This window comes from Carya illinoinensis, chromosome 8, assembly GCF_018687715.1.
Source record: "Carya illinoinensis cultivar Pawnee chromosome 8, C.illinoinensisPawnee_v1, whole genome shotgun sequence".
NCBI classification, from domain to species: domain Eukaryota; kingdom Viridiplantae; phylum Streptophyta; class Magnoliopsida; order Fagales; family Juglandaceae; genus Carya; species Carya illinoinensis.
In genome coordinates this window covers 6,410,231-6,430,019 of record NC_056759.1, presented here as the reverse complement: position 1 = coordinate 6,430,019, position 19,789 = coordinate 6,410,231, and the positions used below count along the sequence as shown (strand labels likewise).

Below are 19,789 nucleotides of genomic sequence, written 5' to 3'. Positions count from 1 at the left end.
CTTGGTTCTGTTTATGGTTTTCGTCTCTGGTTTTTCATGGTCTCTAGTTTTCATCTCTCCTAACTGAAGTGGAGGATGGCTTGTTTTGGTGATTATGGGCTGGCGATGGTGACGAGACGGAGCGGGTAACGGTGAGAAGATTGATGCTCTGCATAGTGGTTTTGGTTACTTTGTGGAGAAGTGCTATGCAGAAAGTGGTCTATTACCTGTGAAGACCGTGGGGTGTTGTCAGAAAACCCAGGTGCAGAAAGTGGTTGGGCGAAAGGCTAGTGGACATACAACACCTATGGAGAGCATAGGGTGGTTTCATTTTATTATTTTTTTTTTTTAGTGGTTTGTTAGAGTTGTTTTTATTTTGGGGATGAGGGTTGTGGTCTATTAGGGTTGTTTTTTTTTGTTTTTTTTTTTTTTTTTTTTTTTTCAGTAGTATGTTAGGTTCAAATAAATATTTTTTGAAATAGGCAAGTCCCTCTCCTCTTTTGGAGATGAGGGTTGTGAGTCATCTCCTCCTATGGAGGGTGAAGGTTGGGTAGTTCCTCTCCTCCCATAGAGGGTGGGGATATTTTATGTTGTTTTCTCGCAGAAGAGCCGATATGGACACTTCTGTTTTATAGAGTTAAGCATCTCAGTACGGTTTTGTCATTGGAGAGTTTAGAAGTTTTAGATATTGTCCGGCACAATAAAAGTTATGTGCAGGGAGCGTATAACTGATGGATAGTTGGCTTGTAATCGAGGCTTGTTATCCGTTATTATTGATCACAACTGTAACTTTTTTTATTCATGAATGAATTGAAATCTATTTTTTTTTTTAAAAAAAAGGCTATATTCATGCATATATGTGAGGAGCTGCTTAATTAAATAGTTTCGACAAAAGTCACCCAAAGAAAGTATTAAAATACACGTATGTATGGTTATATATATACTACTAAAGCAGCATGTGCGATGTACGTGTGTCTAGTTGATATTTTTCTTATGTTTCAAAATTTTAAAATTTTCCAATTTAGCTATAAGCGGGCAGAGTTTCATCTATATTCTAACAATTTTTTTCCTGCTCATAATAAACATTATATATACTGTCTACAAAATATTCATAGCTACAACACAGAACTCTCATAAACATAATTACAACTATATACGAGTACTTTATATTTATATATTATAACAGTCAAAAGTTAAAAAAAAAAGGTCTGAAAACTCATTTTACTGTTCCTGATATGTTATTAACAGACAATACAATAAGCTTATTTTGACGTAACCTCCCAGATTCATTCATTTGCACACCTACCATTATGATCCACTCATTATTTTCAATGTTATTTACAATGCCTTCAAGATAAGGTAGATGTTCCTATAACGATGAAAAACATATAAAAAAATAATGTATCAAATTTTTTAAACGTATTTAAATATACCTCGCCTGTATATTTTATAAGATTAATCGTTGTGCATCCCAAAATTTATTATATTAAAGATCTAAAAATAACTATTGGTGTCGATGTACTATCATCATATACATCTAAGTAAACTCAACACCTGACAGTAATGAATAAATTATTAATAAATCAAGAAAATAATATATAAATAACTAACAAGTAAATAAAATCTTTTAAAACATTAATTTTTCTTTAAGATTTTTTTTTTTCTATCAGATTTTATTTATTCTTTTAAAAATTAGATTAATTTTGTAAAATCTATGTAGAGCCCGAAGAAGCCAAAAAAAAAATCAACCTACCCATTACTTCCTACGACCATTTAAAGAGAGTGATAAACTAACTTTTTTTAGCATTTGGTTCTATCTCCTTTTTTACTCTGCGCCGACAGATTCACCGAAAGGTATAGAAATAATTTTTTTTTTTTATGTAGGTCCCGTATTAATTCATTTTTTTCTCCACGACTGTACGCCGACTGCATTTCCCGACTGCAAAAAGTATTTCTCTTCTCACAAATGCCTCTCTTTCCTAAAGTCTACACATGCAAGATCTCTCTCTCTCTCTCTCTCTCTCTCTCTCTATATATATATATATATATATATATATTTCTTTCATTGCGGCCAACACCAACAACATCAAGGGTAAACGAAGATGAGCAGAGTCGTCTAAACGTGATGGCTGTGGGAATTTTTTTTTAAAAATTATTTGTTTATTTCTTATTTCTTAGATGAACGGGTGTTCGATTTGTGTATTTTTCTTACTGAAAGTTAGTACCGTTTGCGTTGTCCTCTTCACCATCAACAATGTTTTTTTCTTATTGATTGGAAAGAGAGTGAAGCGGTGATTTAAACGTGGCCTGATGTTCTGGAAAAATTAAAGAAAGCAGCGATAAGTTCAAAAATGTAAAAGGATAAAAGATAAAATTATAGATTGAAGTTCCAGAAAATTGAAAAAGCGGTGGAATGAATCTGATAAAACCAAAGCAGACAAATTTGAGAAAGATAATAACCAAAATGTAAGGACAAAAGGGTAATTATAAGGTTAAATTCCTAAAATGAATAGCAAGCAAAAAGCAGGGGTAAAACTGGTAAAAATAAGTTATACGACAGCTGCCTGCTTATTAGCACTTATTAATATAAAATATGAGAAATGATATTTACAGTCGTTAAATATGTAAGTATCGCGTAATTTATTTGAAAAACGTAAATAAATATGAGATTTATATAAAAAAAAATAATAATGAACTTTATTTTTTTTCAAAATAATTACACGATGCTTATATACTCATGATTGATATTTGTAGTTGTTAAGTATATAAATACTATGTAATCATTTAAAAAGAACATAACAATGATCTTTACGTTCATTTTGCAGAAATGTAGAGATTTTCTCGACGTTACACCAAACACAATGTCCTTTCTTGAATATTGCTCATGTTTGAAATATAAGAAAAGATTAGCCCAAGACTAATGTAGGGAACAAGTTGTGCACTTGTCTTGGAATGCACTCTATTCATGTACTGATATATGAAAAGGGGAAAGTTTTAAGCTAAAGACTGTCCCATGCATGTGAAAACCGTAATTAATCTTCATTGCATTCGCACATATAAGAATTATTATAAGTTTTGCTATACATAAGTCAACATATTAATACACCATTTATAATGGGATCTATTACAACTTTAAGAAAATAAAAACACCAATCATATTTTAATATAGCTGATGTGAAACTTTTCCATATTAGCAGGGTGGGTAAAAAATAAGATTTATAAATAAATTTAAGATATATCACAATATTGAATTAGATGCATGCACCTTAAAATTGAATTTTAAAAGTGCAGTTAATTAAGCTAATATTAATTAGGACAGGTTTGGAGAATGAGATGAAATAATTTTGTAAATAGTAGTAAGATAGTTTGTAAATAGTAATGAGATAGTTTGAGTCGAGTATTTTTTAGGTTTTGAAAGATGAAAAAAAAAAGTTGAATAAAAAATTATTATAAAATTAAAATATTGTAAGAATATAATTTTATAATATTATTTTTGTTTGAGGATTTGAAAAAATTGAAATTATTTTTTAGTTTTTATTTGAAAGTTTGAGAAAATTGTAATAATTAGTTTAAAATTTTTTATTTAAATTATATTTAAAAAGAAGATAAGATGAAATAAAATAAGATGAGATGAGAATTTTGTCTTATCCCATGCCCAAAACCTGCCCTTAATGTTCTTGTAGCTAGGCATGCACTCTTCAGCATCACGGCAAGACTGTTGGGATTTGATTTGATTTTGTTGTAACTATAATATCAAGTGTTTTTAAGGTTATGAAAAAAATCGATATTAATGTTAGTACGTAGTTTAATAATTCATTACTATACAGAATAAGAAAGTTCGTTTTGTTTAGACACAGATTTTTATAACTTTATTGTAATACCCTGGATTGAGTATAAACTATTATACAGTGAATGATATACAATATTATTTGAGAGGAAAAATTCCTACAGTTTATATATATATATATATATATTAGAGAAACTGTCATCATTAATCTATTAGAGACACTTACATCTATAACCAGATATATTCTGACATATTTTTATATCAAATATGACATCATAAATCAAAATAATACATATGAAATTCTACCGGTACACATTTCGTTTTGATTCTGGTTTGGTTTTCATTATTGCTAATACTCTCTTTAAACAACATCCAAGAGACAATACTCCTTGTCTAAACAAAAACTCAACCTCACTCTTCATAAAAAAAATGACTCAACCTCTACAGACAAATGTGCAATAGATGAACTCTTTTTTTTTTTTAATTTTAATTAACAATAAGAAAACTAAAAAAGGAAACAGTATTATAGATGTGAAAAAGACGGATTACAAATTGAACTAATTCTGGTAGACTTCGGAATATGTGATGGCCCGTGAAGTCAACACACTTGTCTCTTTTCAGCTACAAAGGTCAGATCTGGTGGCGGTGAGTCCAATGATTTAGCACGTGTGTCGAGAAGAGTTACCGAGAATGGTAATACGTGAGGACCATGTGTAGATGTGGGTGGCGCATGAGAACTGCGCGCAGTAATTTTCATAAAAATACCATTTTCTTCCAAACAAATTTCGACTTGTGCGCAGTGAAAAGTTGTAGATTTATCTTTTTCTCTTTTGAAAAAAGTAAAATAAAACTAAGAAAAAAAACATCTTGATAGATAATGTGGATAAATGGAAGAACGAGGCAGGGAGGGGAAGAGAGGGAGGAGGAGGAGAAAGTCGATGCCTCCTCCCTTTATGGCGAAAATCAGATATGAAATCCTTGATTTTTTACAAGAGAGAAGGGGGGTGGCTTCAGCTTTCTTTGAGTCCTTGTATTTATAACTATAATGTCTTTGATCACTTTCAATTACATATATAATTGAACACCTCGATCGATTTCTTATTAACATTCCAAATATTATCTTTCAGTCATAGAACTAATTAACAGTACCATACATACAGGTCTCATATCATGTAGTTGCCCATTGTTAATCACACTTTTATTTTTAGAAGTCCTTATTTTTCTATAAGAATTATATCACATGATACTGGAGGAATCATGCATCATGAATTTTGTTACTCTTAATCATGATAATTGATACGTCGCATTTTAAGTGACTTTTCATATAAATTATTGTCCTATTGAGAATGATAACATTACATGCCACGTTAACTTTAAAAAAAATTCTATTATCAAGTCGGTGTGTAAAATATACATAGTAAAATACTTACAGTTATATGATATAATTTGATTCAAACTTAAATTTTAAAATTAAAATCTTAAAAATTAAATTTTACAGTTTAAACGATATTAATTGTGTGCTCTACGTATCAGTTTAAAAATAAAATAACTTTACCGAATTGATACCTAAAAGATCATAAAGATTCATGTCCTAAGATGTGGGGTATATTTATTCTCCACGACCATCTCCTTAAAGTTGTGGCGAACAGAAGCCCTGAAATCTTAGTAGGCAATCTCCATCACACGCTCATGTCCCTCCACTCCTCTTCCCACCTTATCTTATTATGTAATATGTAATATCTTCACTTTATGAGTGTTCGATATTTCCCTGCAAATTATGTCTCTGACTTCATTTACTAATATTAGTAGAGCCAGCCGCGGCACCTCTCACGTCCACTAGATTTGGTTTGCCTCGATCCTTGCAACTAATACAATGGACATGATTCATTATAGGACAGTACTCATTATCTTAATAATATTAAAAATAGTTATAAAGTAAGTAAATATCGCATAAATTTTTTATATAAATTTTATATTTTTTATTTTTTAAAATAATATTTTTTTTATTTTTTTATTAGTTTGTGCATGCCATTTAAAAAGGGCATCTTATTTAAAAAAATAAAAAATAAAAAAGGCATCCGGACAAGTTAGAAGAATCAAAGGAACATTGATGGTTTGATACTCTCTTTTGGCTTTGGCACCAGTTCCTGTCTTTGTCGAGGTTTGTCCCTATCCATGGAAGGGAATTTTGAACACCGACTATGAATTTCAAATTTTAAAACATTTGCCCTTAATCATAACTGGACCAATTTAATTTAAAATTTTACAATTAAAGTTTACAAATTAGGATAGATATATTTTTAAATTCTATACGCTAATTAAAATTATTCCATTTGGAAAGGGAGACGGAGTATATAGACTTCACATTATTTAATGTCATTAATTCTTATAAAGATGTTGGGTTATTGAACTTACCTTGGGCATTAAATGCCATACATTTCTTAATCCAGTATAAATAAAAGAAACATACTAATATTTTCAGAAAACAGTTATAGATACAAATAGATTATACACAAATAAATTTATAAATTAATGTGATTTCACGTGATGTATTAGATATACTTTAATTAAAAGTAATTTTACAATATTATATGCTACATCAAATTACGTCAATTTATGAATTTATTTTTATGTAATTCTTTTATGGTTAAAATATTTTTCATATTTTAAGCACTTTCCTTTTTGTCGATCTATAGTATTATACCTTAATTTACAAGAAAAACAAAATTTAAGTAAGATTTGTGAGAAGATGATGAACCCCTTCTGCTTTTGGGAGATGCTGAGGGATCATTTATTCCAAAAAAATACAATTGCCCCAGTGATAATTTTGAAGGGGCAAAATGATGGGATTGAGTAACAACATCTTTTATGCAATTGGCATAGATTTAAGAGGAGAAATGATATTATGTAATCTCAGTTATATCACTGCCATATTGACATGCAACTACCAAGTGGTGTCGCGCGACTTCCTAAAAAAATAAAGGATATTATATTTTGAATAAATATTTTTAAATAAATCACGTGACACGATAGTGATATATTAATGAAATAAAATAAATTATACATACATAATACCATTAGAATAATTCTATTTATCATATCTACACATCATATGTATTTTATTTTATTTTTATTTTTCTATAACAAGTATATAGTGTGTGGATGAAAAGTAAAACAATTCAATTAATTTAACTATAATAAAATAAAATAATAAATAATAAATAATAAATTTAAAATATATTAAACTATGTGGTGTATAAGAATGAGTAGCATCATTAGTAACATTGGTCAATTTGACTCTCAAATTTCTATCAACTCACTTCATCTAATAATTATAATTTTTTTAAATTTTAACATAAAATATAATAAATAATTTAAAATTTTTAAATCTCAAGATAATATTAATATTAAAAAATAATATTTTATTTAATTTTTAATTTTTATCTTTTAAGTCAATTTAATTTAAACAAAGCTAATACTCTTAAAAGAGAGCGGAAAAGGAGTGTGGACAAACCGTGCGGTGCACGGACCAATGAGAAGTCAACGAGACGACAAAGTCCCAGACTCCCAGTCTCCCACCCATTCGGTGCCATTCACCTCCCATATTACCCCCACATCATAATTTCCCCTCAATTAAAATAAATAAATTCTTCCGGTCAGAGACGCCCATCTTCACTTTTCTACCCCCAACTAACCAAAACCCACCGCCCTGTTTCAACGATCACATTCTCTTCTTCTGAAGGGCTCAATCTTTTAGCTCCATCTCACGCTTTCTCTCTCTGAGTTCAGAGTTCTAGGGTTTCGGTTTTGGCTCTTGGAGGCTGACGCAATGGCTTTCTCGACGACCAGCTTTGCCGGTGCCAAATTGGAGGCTCCGTTCCTGAAATCTGCGCTGTCTTCAAGGGCCTCGCCTTCCTCTAAGTTTCCCATTCTTTGGAAGCCCATTCGGAGCAGAAAAACCTTGATTCAGAGAGGAGTCAGGTGCGAGGTAGCTGCCTCAGATGCTTTTGTTCGGACCGATAAGCTGTCAGCTCTTGAACAGCTCAAGACCTCTGCTGCTGACAGTAATAGCTCCCGTTCATCTCTTTCTTCCTTTTTTGACCGTAATAGCTTCGAAAGAGTTTAATTTTCCTTCAAGATTTGTAAGCTTTCGATTATTAGGACATAACCACCTGTCTTTGCCTATGGAAATTGATGATTTTATTACATGTGCAGAAATCATCAGAATGTTGATGATACAGTTGCTAAGTCATGGATGATTTAATTAGATGTCGAGAAATGTTAATAGTTTAGCCAATTAAATAGAGTTTTCTTCTGCATCCTTTTCAGTTACTTGTAACATTCAAACGTTCAGGACGGGGGCTGTCCACAATTAAGTTTCAAAATCCAAGAAATTTTTTGTAAGCACTTCCAAGCATTTGCTATAAGATTCAGTAAATATAGGTCTCAATTCACCAAGTTTTGATCATGTGATCCGTTGAGTTCGAGTGTCATGTAAACTTAATATATGATATCTTTTCAGTGGTTAATGCGGGATATGTGCGTAACTCTCAATGCATGATTTCTACTTGTGCCAGAAATAAGATCGCTTATTCTTTTATTTTTGAATGTTCTATTGAGAATTTCGTAGTGCTTTTGGGAATAAAATTCGTTAGAATCTTTAAGAAATTTGGCTTTTCTGAACTGTGCATTTGTTTTTTCAGGATATACAAAAGAAAGGAGTAGCATTGTGGTAATTGGACTTAGTGTTCACACTACCCCAGTAGAGATTCGTGAGAAACTTGCCATTCCAGAAGCAGAGTGGCCTCGAGCCATTGGGGAGCTGTGTAGTTTAAATCATATAGAAGAAGCTGCTGTTCTTAGCACCTGCAATAGAATGGAGATATACGTTTTAGCCCTTTCACAGCATCGCGGTGTCAAAGAAGTGACTGAATGGATGTCAAAGGTCCTATCCCTCTCTTGATCAATACTAGGATTGGTTTATAGAGTGTAGACCACTGAAATTGTAAATATCCTGGTTTGGTGGACCACAAACAACACCGAATTGTAAATGTTTTTCCTCTTATTATTGACCTGCTGTTTTTTCCTCTTCCCATTAGTGACTTACTGTTCATCCATGTTGGTTGTGGTCTTTTCATGGATTGAGATATTGAGATAGATGGTTAACACGGTGATTGGTGTGTGATACTGTTTAGAAGGAGTGTGTCCTATCCTATTGCATTTTCATGATCATGAATGTGATTATATTTGTTAAAAATATTATTGCTTCTCCTTGCAGACCAGTGGGATCCCTGCTTCAGAGCTCCGTCAACATCAGTTTCTGCTTTATAACAAAGATGCCACCCAGCATATTTTTGAAGTTTCAGCAGGTCTTGACTCTCTTGTCCTTGGGGAGGGTCAAATTCTTGCTCAGGTTAAACAAGTTGTCAAAGTCGGGCAAGGAGTTCTTGGATTTGGGAGGAACATTAGTGGGTTGTTCAAGCATGCAATAACAGTGGGAAAGCGTGTTAGGACTGAGACTAACATTGCTGCTGGGGCAGTTTCTGTTAGTTCTGCTGCTGTTGAACTCGCCTTAATGAAGCTTCCCGAATCCTCACATGCTACAGCAAAAATGTTGGTTATTGGAGCAGGTAAGATGGGGAAGCTTGTGATCAAACACTTGGCAGCAAAAGGTTGCACAAAGATGGTGGTTGTAAATAGAAGTGAGGAGAGAGTTGCAGCCATCCGTGAAGAGTTAATGAATGTTGAGATAACATACAAACCCCTCGAAGAAATGCTAACTTGTGCTGCTGAAGCAGATGTCGTGTTCACCAGCACTGCATCCGAAGCCCCATTACTTTTGAAAGAGCATGTTGAGGATCTTCCCCCTGTTGGCCCAGAAGATGGGGGCTTAAGGCTGTTCGTTGATATCTCTGTTCCTCGAAATGTCGGCTCATGTGTTGCAGATATTGAAACTGTGCGAGTTTACAATGTCGATGACCTAAAGGAGGTTGTTGCTGCCAATAAAGAGGATCGCCTTCGGAAAGCAATGGAAGCCCAAGCAATTATTGCCGAGGAATCAAAACAATTTGAAGCGTGGAGGGATTCATTGGAGACTGTTCCTACCATTAAGAAATTGAGGGCTTATGCTGAAAGAATAAGAATGGCGGAGCTAGAAAAATGTTTGTCAAAGATGGGTGACGACATTCCAAAGAAAACAAGGAAAGCAGTGGAGGATCTTAGCCGTGGTATAGTGAACAAGCTCCTTCATGGTCCCATGCAGCATCTGAGATGTGATGGGAGTGACAACCGGACACTGAGCGAGACCCTCGAGAATATGCATGCTCTTAATAGAATGTTCAGCCTCGAGACAGAGATATCTGTGTTAGAACAGAAGTTTCGAGCCAAAGTAGAAAGCCAGAAGTAAGCACCTTTCTCAGATTTCATTCATCGCAAGCTTCTTTTTCTTCCTCAAATTTGAATAAAGAGGAAATTTTCCTCTCCTTGTCCTTATAATGCCGGCACTGTCGTAATGCCCAATCGGATAGATAAATCAGTGCTGGTTCCTGTTGGGGAATTTCTTTCAATTCATTCATCAGTGTCGGACAATTCCGTCCAACTTTTATTTGTGTTTCCTTCATGTGTCTCTCAGCCTGATTTTAGTGGCCATTTGGCTTTTAGGAAACACAAATTGAGGGATTATTATAAATTGAGCGTAATACCTGTAACGATCGACTTCTCCTTTTAGCTTATGATCAGTGTATGTGATTATATCTTGTCATATGTATGACTAGAAAGATAGAAACATATGGTTTTTGGTCAATCATAAATCTTGTAATAACCTCGCAATGAACGAAGCCTTATAGACTAGATGGGACTCGATTAGAAAATGTTGTTCATTAACTTGGAGGAAAGAAGAGGACCAGTCTTACCTTTAGATGCAACCGTCTAAAGATGCTCATCAAAATGACTATAAAGGATATATGATTATACTCAAATGAACTGATCTATTGACCTCAGGAGTTATTACTGAATGTTCTGATACATTTATTTCACTTTATTTGCACTTCCTTGTTCCCAATCTACTAAGTTTTATTTTGATCTAGAACTGGGTTTGGACAGCCTATGATGATTAATCATGGCAGTTTAATTTATGACTTAAACATGAACAATATATCTTACAATTCTTAATGAATATTAGTATTAGATCGTAAAATATGAAAGTTAAAAAAGACAGGAACTCAGTAAATGTCGACCTTTGGTCAGAGGGGAAGATAAGGAAAAGAAAATTCCTTGATTGGTGGACAATGTCAAACACCAACCTCCTTTATGCCTTTTTTTACCTTAAATTACTGACAATTACCTTGCATATATAGACCGCAGGACAATCATGCCGTACCTCAATCAATTCAAGATCAATGGTTTGGCTCTGTACCCTCTGTATGGCCCCCTCCCTAAAACTTAAATACTGAGCAATGACATCAATAATGCAACCGAGGAGCAGAGCATGTAATGGTGCTAAGGGCCGTAACAGAGCTAGCACATGCCTGCCTCGTGTTTTCTCCGACAACCAGATCCAAAGGGCCGGCAGTTTCTCATTTGTTTAAGAAACGAACTGCACAAAACCTTTTTCAATTGTGAAAGTTTGAGATTTTAATTCAATATAATATATCGCACGCATGTCAATGTCAAATGTATGTTAATTGTCTGTCATGCATATACATGAACGAACGGGTCCCAACCCCCATGGGCGGGGGCAGATTGGCCCCCATGGCCGTCCACCCACCACCCACCCACGAGCCACATTGAATATCAGAGAGTGAGAGAGCTTCCGCAGAGAGAGAGAGATATACACAAGGCAGGGGGGCGACGGTGAGAGGGAGAGAGAGTACAACGACAACCAGATGGGACGACGGCAATAATTACAAATGTTTAAAGATAGGGAAGAGAGAGAGAACAAATCCCTACACTAAAACAATATCGATTTATTAATTTTTTTAGAAATATACATATTTATATTTAGGCTAGCTTTGGCCCCTGCCCCAACCCCAACCTAGTCCCCCGACTCCCAAAATTGTGTAGGGGTCTGTCCGCACGCTGACGATGTGTGGGCAGATGCCCCAACTGCTCCATGCGGAGCAGAGGGCTGGATGTGATGACCAGCCAGCCACCCCCTAACATGAACAAAAATTTCTCGTATTGAATAATATTATATACAGTTCTAAAATTGCAAACGTTATAACAATCATTCTGAAAAAAGTAAAATCTATTATTAAAGAAATTATTATTTTCTTTCATATAAATTTCGTATTTATTCATTTTTTTCAAAATAACTATACAAAACTTACACACTTACGACTACACTTATCATTTTTTATTTATTTATTTATTTTTATCAGTAACTCAACTAGAAGAGTATTAAATGCTCAATAAATCCCATCAATCTTATTTTATGTGTTTATCTTTCTCCTATTGACCCCAAGTTCTTATAACTTAAGGGATCCATGATCATAAACAGGCGTAAACATCTTGAAAAGGAAGTCAAGCCGACAGAAAACTTGGAGGTCTTTGATCATACACGCATACATAACAGAGTAGAGTTCACAGACCAACGCACTTTACAAACTAAGAATTCTGTACCGGAACAAGACTTGCACAGATAGAAGAACAACAAACGTACTCCCACATACATAAGGTCTTGGGAGTCCTACAAATATAACAAACTTGAAATTGCCCACAAGAATATTAATTCCATGGCAGAAAAACATAAATAAAAGGTAACATAGTAAAAGCAGCCAAGGCAAGATCTCCTACCCAATCCAACAACCTACCATTCTTCATTGACTCATCCTCCAACTAAACTCTGGTTGATTTGCTTCTTTACCTTCTCATCTTCTAGTGGGCTGCTGGAAGGATAGGATTAATCATGTCCAGAGCTAGCTAGTTCCTGTTCCTGCACTTCTCCACGGCCCTTGGAGCTGTGCACAAGAGGGGAAAAAAAATGGTCATGAGAACTGAATCTGACATGTAAAATGCAACTCATGAACAAGCATCGCCCGAAGTATCTTCATATGTAATTTAGGCAGAAGCCAGGATTAAGAATCATGGTCAAGTTACACCTTGTGTGAAACTTGGGACCCAGATCTTTTCAGGCCCATCACTTGCTTCCATTCCATCCCATAGCTCTCATTTTTTTAAGAATAAAATTATGTTTTTTAAGATACCAAGCAGGAGATCAGGTTGGATAGCAACCACCACGCCATAAATAAAAAAATGCAGAGTCTTAACATGGCTAGACCAGGTTAAGTTGCTGAGCGACTTCCTATATTGCAATAGCATTAAATTTACTACAAACCATTCGTGTGGAATGCATTTGTCATTAAATGTCTCTAAGTACTAAAGCAATCATTTAAAGGTATCGAAAAGGCATCAGTTCAAGAGCTAAGCAGTAGTATAGTTGCCATGAATGGAATATGAACAACTTTTTGTTGAGTCACAGTGACTCTGGTCTGGGGTTCAACTTCTTTATGCACTGTTTGATTGTAAAACAGTTTGAATAACAATTGTGCTACATGTACACATCTAGTAGACCTTTTGCGCACTCACTGACCCACGTCAGCCATTAAAAAAAAAAAAACACTAATTAAAACGTGATTAACCCAACTCACTGAAACCTTCTTCTTCCTCCATATTTACATCAAAGCTTAGATTTTTCTGAAACAAATGGACACGAAAGTGCAGGATAATATGGATCTTGAGATTTGTAACGAAAATATGGGAGTTTCGAATAACATCATAGACACCGCAGAAAGAAAGCACAGATGCAAAGAAGAATGCTCTGGAGACTTGAGGAAAACTGTTCTGTGGGTATACGAGATGGGTACTATGTTTTCAGATGAGAAGAAGAAAAACAAAAAATTACAAGACGAAGAGGTTTCAGATGCGAAGAAGGGAAAGATGAGAGGTAGTCTTCGTGGTTCTCTTCTTTGCGTCGTCTTCACACTCTGATCTTCAATCCAGGAATATTTCAAACCAAGGGCACTGTGGACTAACTGCATTTCAAGTTTCAACTGAGACGTGTAATAATGAAACGGGCCCGTTTCATTATTACACGTGGCTGTATGCGTGCGCAGGGGTTCCCCACCCCGTGTGCAAACAGAGTTTTTCTTTGAATAAGGCCAGTGATGGTTTAAATATTTACTGATGTGGGCAAACATAAGAGAGAGTTTTATGGATGCATGATATACGCACCTAGGCCAATAGCATCAGAACCCTTCATGATTCTCAGCCTCTTGCATGTACCAATAAACATCCTGCAAGAAGTAAAAGGTTACATTACATTCCACCTAGGAATTTAGTAGACAGCTATTCTGGGTAATAAAATGTGTGATGCAAACAGCAATTAATTAGAGATGAACCCCAATGTAGAGAATCATACGGCTTAAGTTCAGCTCATAAAAATTGACCAAATGCCAGCATCTCAGAAGTCTTCGATAGTAATATATAAAAGATCTTTTAATCATTATCCCCTTTCTTCGCCTAAGCCAATACCGGTAATCTTCTCTCTATTGCTATGGCGGACAGTTCATTTTCTAAATTAAAGTATAATAAGGTCTTTGAGTCCTGGACAACAGAAAGTATTCTTTACATTTTTTTTAACAAGTAAAAATTTATTAATATCAATAGGTGTAACCAAGTTCACTGGGTATATAGAAAAGAGAATACTTAGACTATTCTTTTCATATAAAACAAAGGAGTAGAATATATCAGATCTTTTCCATAATTTTACGAAAATGATTAAGCATGTGTATCTATAAAAGTAAAACTGGACCAAACTAACTACTACTTGTCAGCTCATTGTTAATAAGTATAAACTACAAAGCTAACATATTATGGAGCTGTCTCAATTCATTTTTAGTTGGAAATCCACAAAGGAGGTGGAGAACAATTCTCTCTTGCTGTCCTACATCATGCTAAATAAGAAAGCATCATAACCACGCCATATTTCTCCCATTTGAGACTAATGGAGAATTCATAAAAGTGCACTTTTATAAGCTATGCATAAAGCCAATAAACATTATTAGTGAAGGTTTACACATTACATCATCATGATTCATCACCATCAATTGCAGGCCAATATCTTGCTGCACTGTTTGACATGCCAATAGGGTATACCATGCATACTATGAACTCACAGCCCATGAATGTATTCCAATAACTATCCATATAGATCGCCACTTAACTGGCTTCTAAGTATTTCTCAGCAAATTCTCAATTATCATTAACATTAAATATAATTCCAATACATAATAGCATCCCTAGAACGACACTATAACCCCAGCAATTTTAAGTTTTTACATAAAAAAGTTTCATTATGTAATAGTTCAATAAGCAATGAAAACAAATAAGGAGAATCCGAGCTTACTCCCAGGGGACATCACCCACAAGCATCCAGTCACCATCTTTATCTTCGTAGGTAAGAACATATTCGGATCCATGAAGCAGATCCTTCAGTTTGACCTCACTCAGCACCTCCCTGCCCAGAGTTCCATGAGATCCATATTGACCTGACACATCACAACAGCAGCATGCCCATGCAAACCACAGTATGTAGCATTAAAGTGCAAAAATATATAAGCTCCGAAAAAAATACATCATAATTAATGGGATGCTTGGGGAATGAGATGGGATGAGAATTTGTGAATAGTAGTAAGATAGTTTGAGTTAAGTATTTATTGGGTTTTGGAAAATGAGAGAGAAAATTTTAAATAAAAAATATTATAAAATTAAAATATTATTATAATATAATTTTTGTTTTAAGATTTGAAAATGTTGAATTGTTTTTTATTTTTTATTTGAAAATTTGGGAAAGTTGTAATGATTAGTATGAATATGTTGTAATGATTAGTTTGAAAGTGTTTGTGTTTGAATGATGTTTGGGAAGAAAATTAGATGGGCCGAAAAACTTTCCAAACATCCCCCAACCATGATCTTTGAAATTAACTAAAGCTTTGGATCCACTCACCAATGGTAAAACAGCTGAACATCTTTTCAAGTGCAGAAGACAGGTCCTGGTATGCAGAGTAATGTTTTAAGTCCACTTTCCTCAAATAAGGAGCACCATCCATGCTGACCTTGATAAACAGAGCTCCAGGCACCACTTTTCCATCTACTTCATCATTGTTCTTTGAAGTAATAGTCAATGAGTTCTTCCTATATGATCTTATAGGTGGCCAACCCACAACCTGTGCCCTGCCACACGGGGATATGAGATATAATTCTCATGGTTTAGCCCAACAGTATGATCACAACCCTCTTTGCACTTACTTTGTAGCAGGAGCACTGCTATTACTATTTGCAGAACCATTATTACTTGCTCGGGGTTCAATAGCAGCGTGAGGCCTCTCTTGTACTATTTTTGGTGGTGCTACCTCTTTTGTGTTTGCTGGTTGAGTCCCAAGGTTCTCGAGAATAGAACCAGCTTTAAGTCCCAAATTTGAAGAAGGCCTTGGAGACAGCATCACTTTTACCTCTGAATTAGCAAGATATTTCCCCTGCAACAAACATGTGGCGGTAAATCAGAGATAGATCCAACAGTAAGCAAGATCCAATTCTCTTCAGTAAAGCTGTGACTTTCACCTCTGAGAATCCATGCATAGCATCGGAGAACCCTCTTTTGCTGCCTGAGGCAACACTCTTCTGTGTAGAAGAGTAGTGGCCATCATTCAAAGGATGCAATGGGAAGAGGGGTTTCTCATCTAGTTGAGTGGAACTTGGCAAGCAGAGTTCTGGATCTCTTTCAGGAGACTGGGATCCAGGAAGTCCAAGCCTCAGTTCTGTAGCCTTCACATTGAGACTACTACTTTTAGTCTCATCAGCCACAGTGGATACCACTGAGCTGTCCACTGAGGAACAATCAGATAAACCCATGTAGTTGCGCTCTTTCAATTCAAAACTATTGCGGCTTAAGCTGTCAAGTGAGGAGGAGGAAGCCATTAAAGTGACATTGCCCTGGCCTTCCTCCTCCCCAGCACCAAGCAGTGGAGGTGACATTGGAACTTACACTGAAAAGCTCCAATTTTTATTTTACCCAGCCAAATTTTGCAAAACCTCAAAATACCGAAATTCTTTTTATAGTCTGGATAACCAAAGAAATGTATCAGAAATATGAGAAATCATGAATCTTTAAAAAGATAAATGAGCAAACACCAATGCATGAAACAACAGGTGGCACCCTTAATAGGCATACAAATAGAAGGTAATTCAATGATCAACTGCAAACTTTCCTTTATCTAATCAAGCATCCCTTTAATCACAAACAATTGTATGTTTGTTTTGCCCAAAAACTAGGTAAAAGCAACAAGGTCAACGTAGATTATGATAATAACAAAGAGTTGAGCATGTATTTGAGATCCCACTGTAGTTACAGGAAATGCTAGTTTAAAATAACTTGAAACCGAAGTTTATAGCGACCACTTGGTTACAGAAGCTGCGTAATATCCAGGGATGAATGAACAGAAATTCTACAGAGCTTCAGGGACTAAACTACGTCCAGAACGTTGACCAAAAATTCGTAAAAGAATAACTTCAAAAAAAGTAATTACACAGCAGATATAAACCTAAAAAGCGGAGGCGTACTTAACTAAATGTGGCCTACAAATTTAAATGCATAAAAAGGAAAATAAATATATAATCTGAGAGAGGGAAAACCCAAAAACGATGGTAAAGAAGATCAAATTTTATGCTTTTTAAGGCAGAAAAATAAGGAAGAAATTATTAAAAGTTTTGGGTATGCGGTTCTTGGCAGGAAAAAAGAAAAGAGAACTTCCACTAACCACAGCATTCAAAATGCTATGTTCATTATACAGAAAGCAAAAAGAAAAGCAGCAGCAAAAACGACAACAATAAATATGACCTCAAATTTATATTACAACCATCTGTCATTCCTTCAATTCCTCAGTAGCACAAAAACAAAAGCCATAGATGAACAACAGAAAGTAGAGTGGCTAGAAAATTAAGGACAACAAAAAACTGGCAAAGAAAACAAAAAGAACAAGTCTTGGAAGCATGTCTTGTAAATTGAAGAGCTGAATTTTTTTACCTGAAGAAACTTATAATTTGTGAGGCAGTGGCTACCGAGAAAAATATCGATTTGCTGGGTTTGGTTTTGGAGAGAGAAGAAGCTCGGAGACGGAGAGAGAGAGAGAGAAAGGGGGGGGGGGGGGGGGGGGGGGGGGGATAGAGAGAGAGAGCTAAGGACCCTCCATTTGGCACAAAGTAACAAAAGCTTCTTTGCTGTCCAATGTGAAACTCTATGCATTAAATTAACTCTTCTGAACAAAATCAGACAAACAAAAGAGAGTTTTGTCTGAACAAAGTTTTTTTTTTTTTTTTTAATAATAATAATATATATACTAAAGATTATATTTTTTACTAAATTATATTCTTTTCACCTTTTCTAATCCGCCGAACAACTTGAAGGAACGCATGTCAATGCCTGCTGATGTATGTTACGGGATGGTTGAACGCAGGCCGTTGATTTTTGTTCGACAGTGAAGTAAACTGCCCTTTAAAAAGCGAAAGTTTGTTATTTGCGTGGGAATTTCGAAGGTCAGTGACGTTTGCGAGGGCACGAAAGCAAATAAACATAGGACCTAGTCTTAAAATGTAGTCCGGGCAGCGGGGCCAAAACCAAATAGGCGCAAGCCCACCTGAGATTTATCCAGTCCGTCTTCTAGTAGAATGGATAAAAAATATATAAAAATAATTATATATTATATTATTTTAAAAAATAAATATTTTTAATAAAATGACATCTTTTGATAAATTCTTTCTAAAACGACATGCTATTTTTAAAGACATGCTATTTTTAAATAAAATGATGTAAATGACATTGTTCAAGCTTAGGTTTTATTTAAGAGCGGTGTTACTTTGTCGCTCAGAGTCCACTACTCATTTTGACCGCATGCACACTTATTTTTTTCATTTTTCTTTCTATATTTTTTTAATATATTTAAACATTTAAAAAAATCAATACACTTAAAATCACTTCTTTAATCACTAAGTAAAAATAAAAATAAATAAAAATTTTGTAACCAGGAGACATTTTGAGGAGGCACAAGGAGAGGGCATACAAGCATTTTCCAAATAAAACATAACCATCATCTCTCTCTCTCTCTCTCTCTCTCTCTCTCTCTCTCTCTCTCTCTCTCACACACACACACACACATCTTTTAGTCTCTCTTCCTCCCTCATCACTATCACTCTCTCTCCCTCTCGCGAGCATCACCCCCATTCTCTTTTAAGTCTGCCTCCTCTTTTTCTCCTTATCCTTCTCCTCCTCCTCATTCACTTTTTCTTCTCCTTTTTGTCGCACAAATGGTCATGAAACGTGGATTTGAGAAAAAAACCCACTACCATTATGTGATTATTTGTCACAATTTGTTGTTTTTGGATTATTTATTTATTATGGCTGAATATGTGATTTTATGAATTTGTTGTTGTTTTGGTGTTTTGTGATTGTTTTTCATTGTAGGTGGACAACGGGCAAAGTGGGCCAGATGGTCATGGGGGCCAATCCAACCCCCAACATCTAGACGAGGGCACTCACCTACTAGGGACAATGTCAATGTACATTGGCCCAAGTTGTCCCCTGCACCCATGCGAGGGCAGAGGGCGGGACAAGGGCACCCCTAATGAAATGCTTGAATTGCTCTAAATGAATTTATCATTTGCAAGTTACTAACAAGCCATGTTAGAAAAAGTAAAATCTATTTTAAAAATTTTACTTATTACGCCGAATTTTACTTTTTTAAATGGTTTGCATAAGATTTATAAATTATAAACTTGTATTTTATATGACTCAAAATCTTCAATATAATATGTTTTGAGATACTGTTTATATTAAGAATAGGATATTCTTGATTGTAAGGATGTATATGTAGCATCCAACTCCAACATCTCTACTAACATATAAAATTTAGAAATTTAAATTTTTGTAAAGAGTGCGACCCTAATTTTATCAACAAATCCTTATTTTTGTGG

At 34.8% G+C, this 19,789-nt stretch overlaps 2 protein-coding genes across 2 annotated transcripts; one reads left to right on the top strand and one right to left on the bottom strand.

Annotated features, from left to right (window-relative positions):
- Positions 1–7,397: 7,397 nt before the first annotated feature.
- On the top strand, positions 7,398–10,526 carry LOC122318924 (glutamyl-tRNA reductase 1, chloroplastic-like). Its single transcript, XM_043136679.1, has 3 exons — positions 7,398–7,830; positions 8,470–8,711; positions 9,045–10,526. The coding sequence occupies exons 1-3, from the start codon at positions 7,596–7,598 to the stop codon at positions 10,170–10,172; spliced, it is 1,605 nt and encodes a 534-aa protein (XP_042992613.1). The 5' UTR covers positions 7,398–7,595; the 3' UTR covers positions 10,173–10,526.
- A 1,760-nt stretch (positions 10,527–12,286) lies between these two features.
- Positions 12,287–18,000, bottom strand: LOC122318998 (auxin-responsive protein IAA9-like). Its single transcript, XM_043136842.1, has 7 exons — positions 17,847–18,000; positions 16,385–16,883; positions 16,073–16,299; positions 15,771–15,997; positions 15,171–15,312; positions 13,997–14,058; positions 12,287–12,723 (listed from the first exon to the last, which is right to left on the bottom strand). The coding sequence occupies exons 2-7, from the start codon at positions 16,796–16,798 to the stop codon at positions 12,686–12,688; spliced, it is 1,110 nt and encodes a 369-aa protein (XP_042992776.1). The 5' UTR covers positions 16,799–16,883; positions 17,847–18,000; the 3' UTR covers positions 12,287–12,685.
- Between the last annotated feature and the right edge of the window lie 1,789 nt (positions 18,001–19,789).

Coding starts and splice junctions, on each gene's coding strand:
- LOC122318924 (XM_043136679.1), top strand. CDS start 7,596: ATGGCTTTCTCGACGACCAGCTTTGCCGGTGCCAAATTGGAGGCTCCG. Junction 7,831..8,469: donor CAAGACCTCTGCTGCTGACA/GTAATAGCTCCC, acceptor TTGTTTTTTCAG/GATATACAAAAGAAAGGAGT. Junction 8,712..9,044: donor TGACTGAATGGATGTCAAAG/GTCCTATCCCTC, acceptor TTCTCCTTGCAG/ACCAGTGGGATCCCTGCTTC.
- LOC122318998 (XM_043136842.1), bottom strand. CDS start 16,798: ATGTCACCTCCACTGCTTGGTGCTGGGGAGGAGGAAGGCCAGGGCAAT. Junction 16,300..16,384: donor CTATGCATGGATTCTCAGAG/GTGAAAGTCACA, acceptor TGTTTGTTGCAG/GGGAAATATCTTGCTAATTC. Junction 15,313..15,770: donor GTTCAGCTGTTTTACCATTG/GTGAGTGGATCC, acceptor GTGATGTGTCAG/GTCAATATGGATCTCATGGA.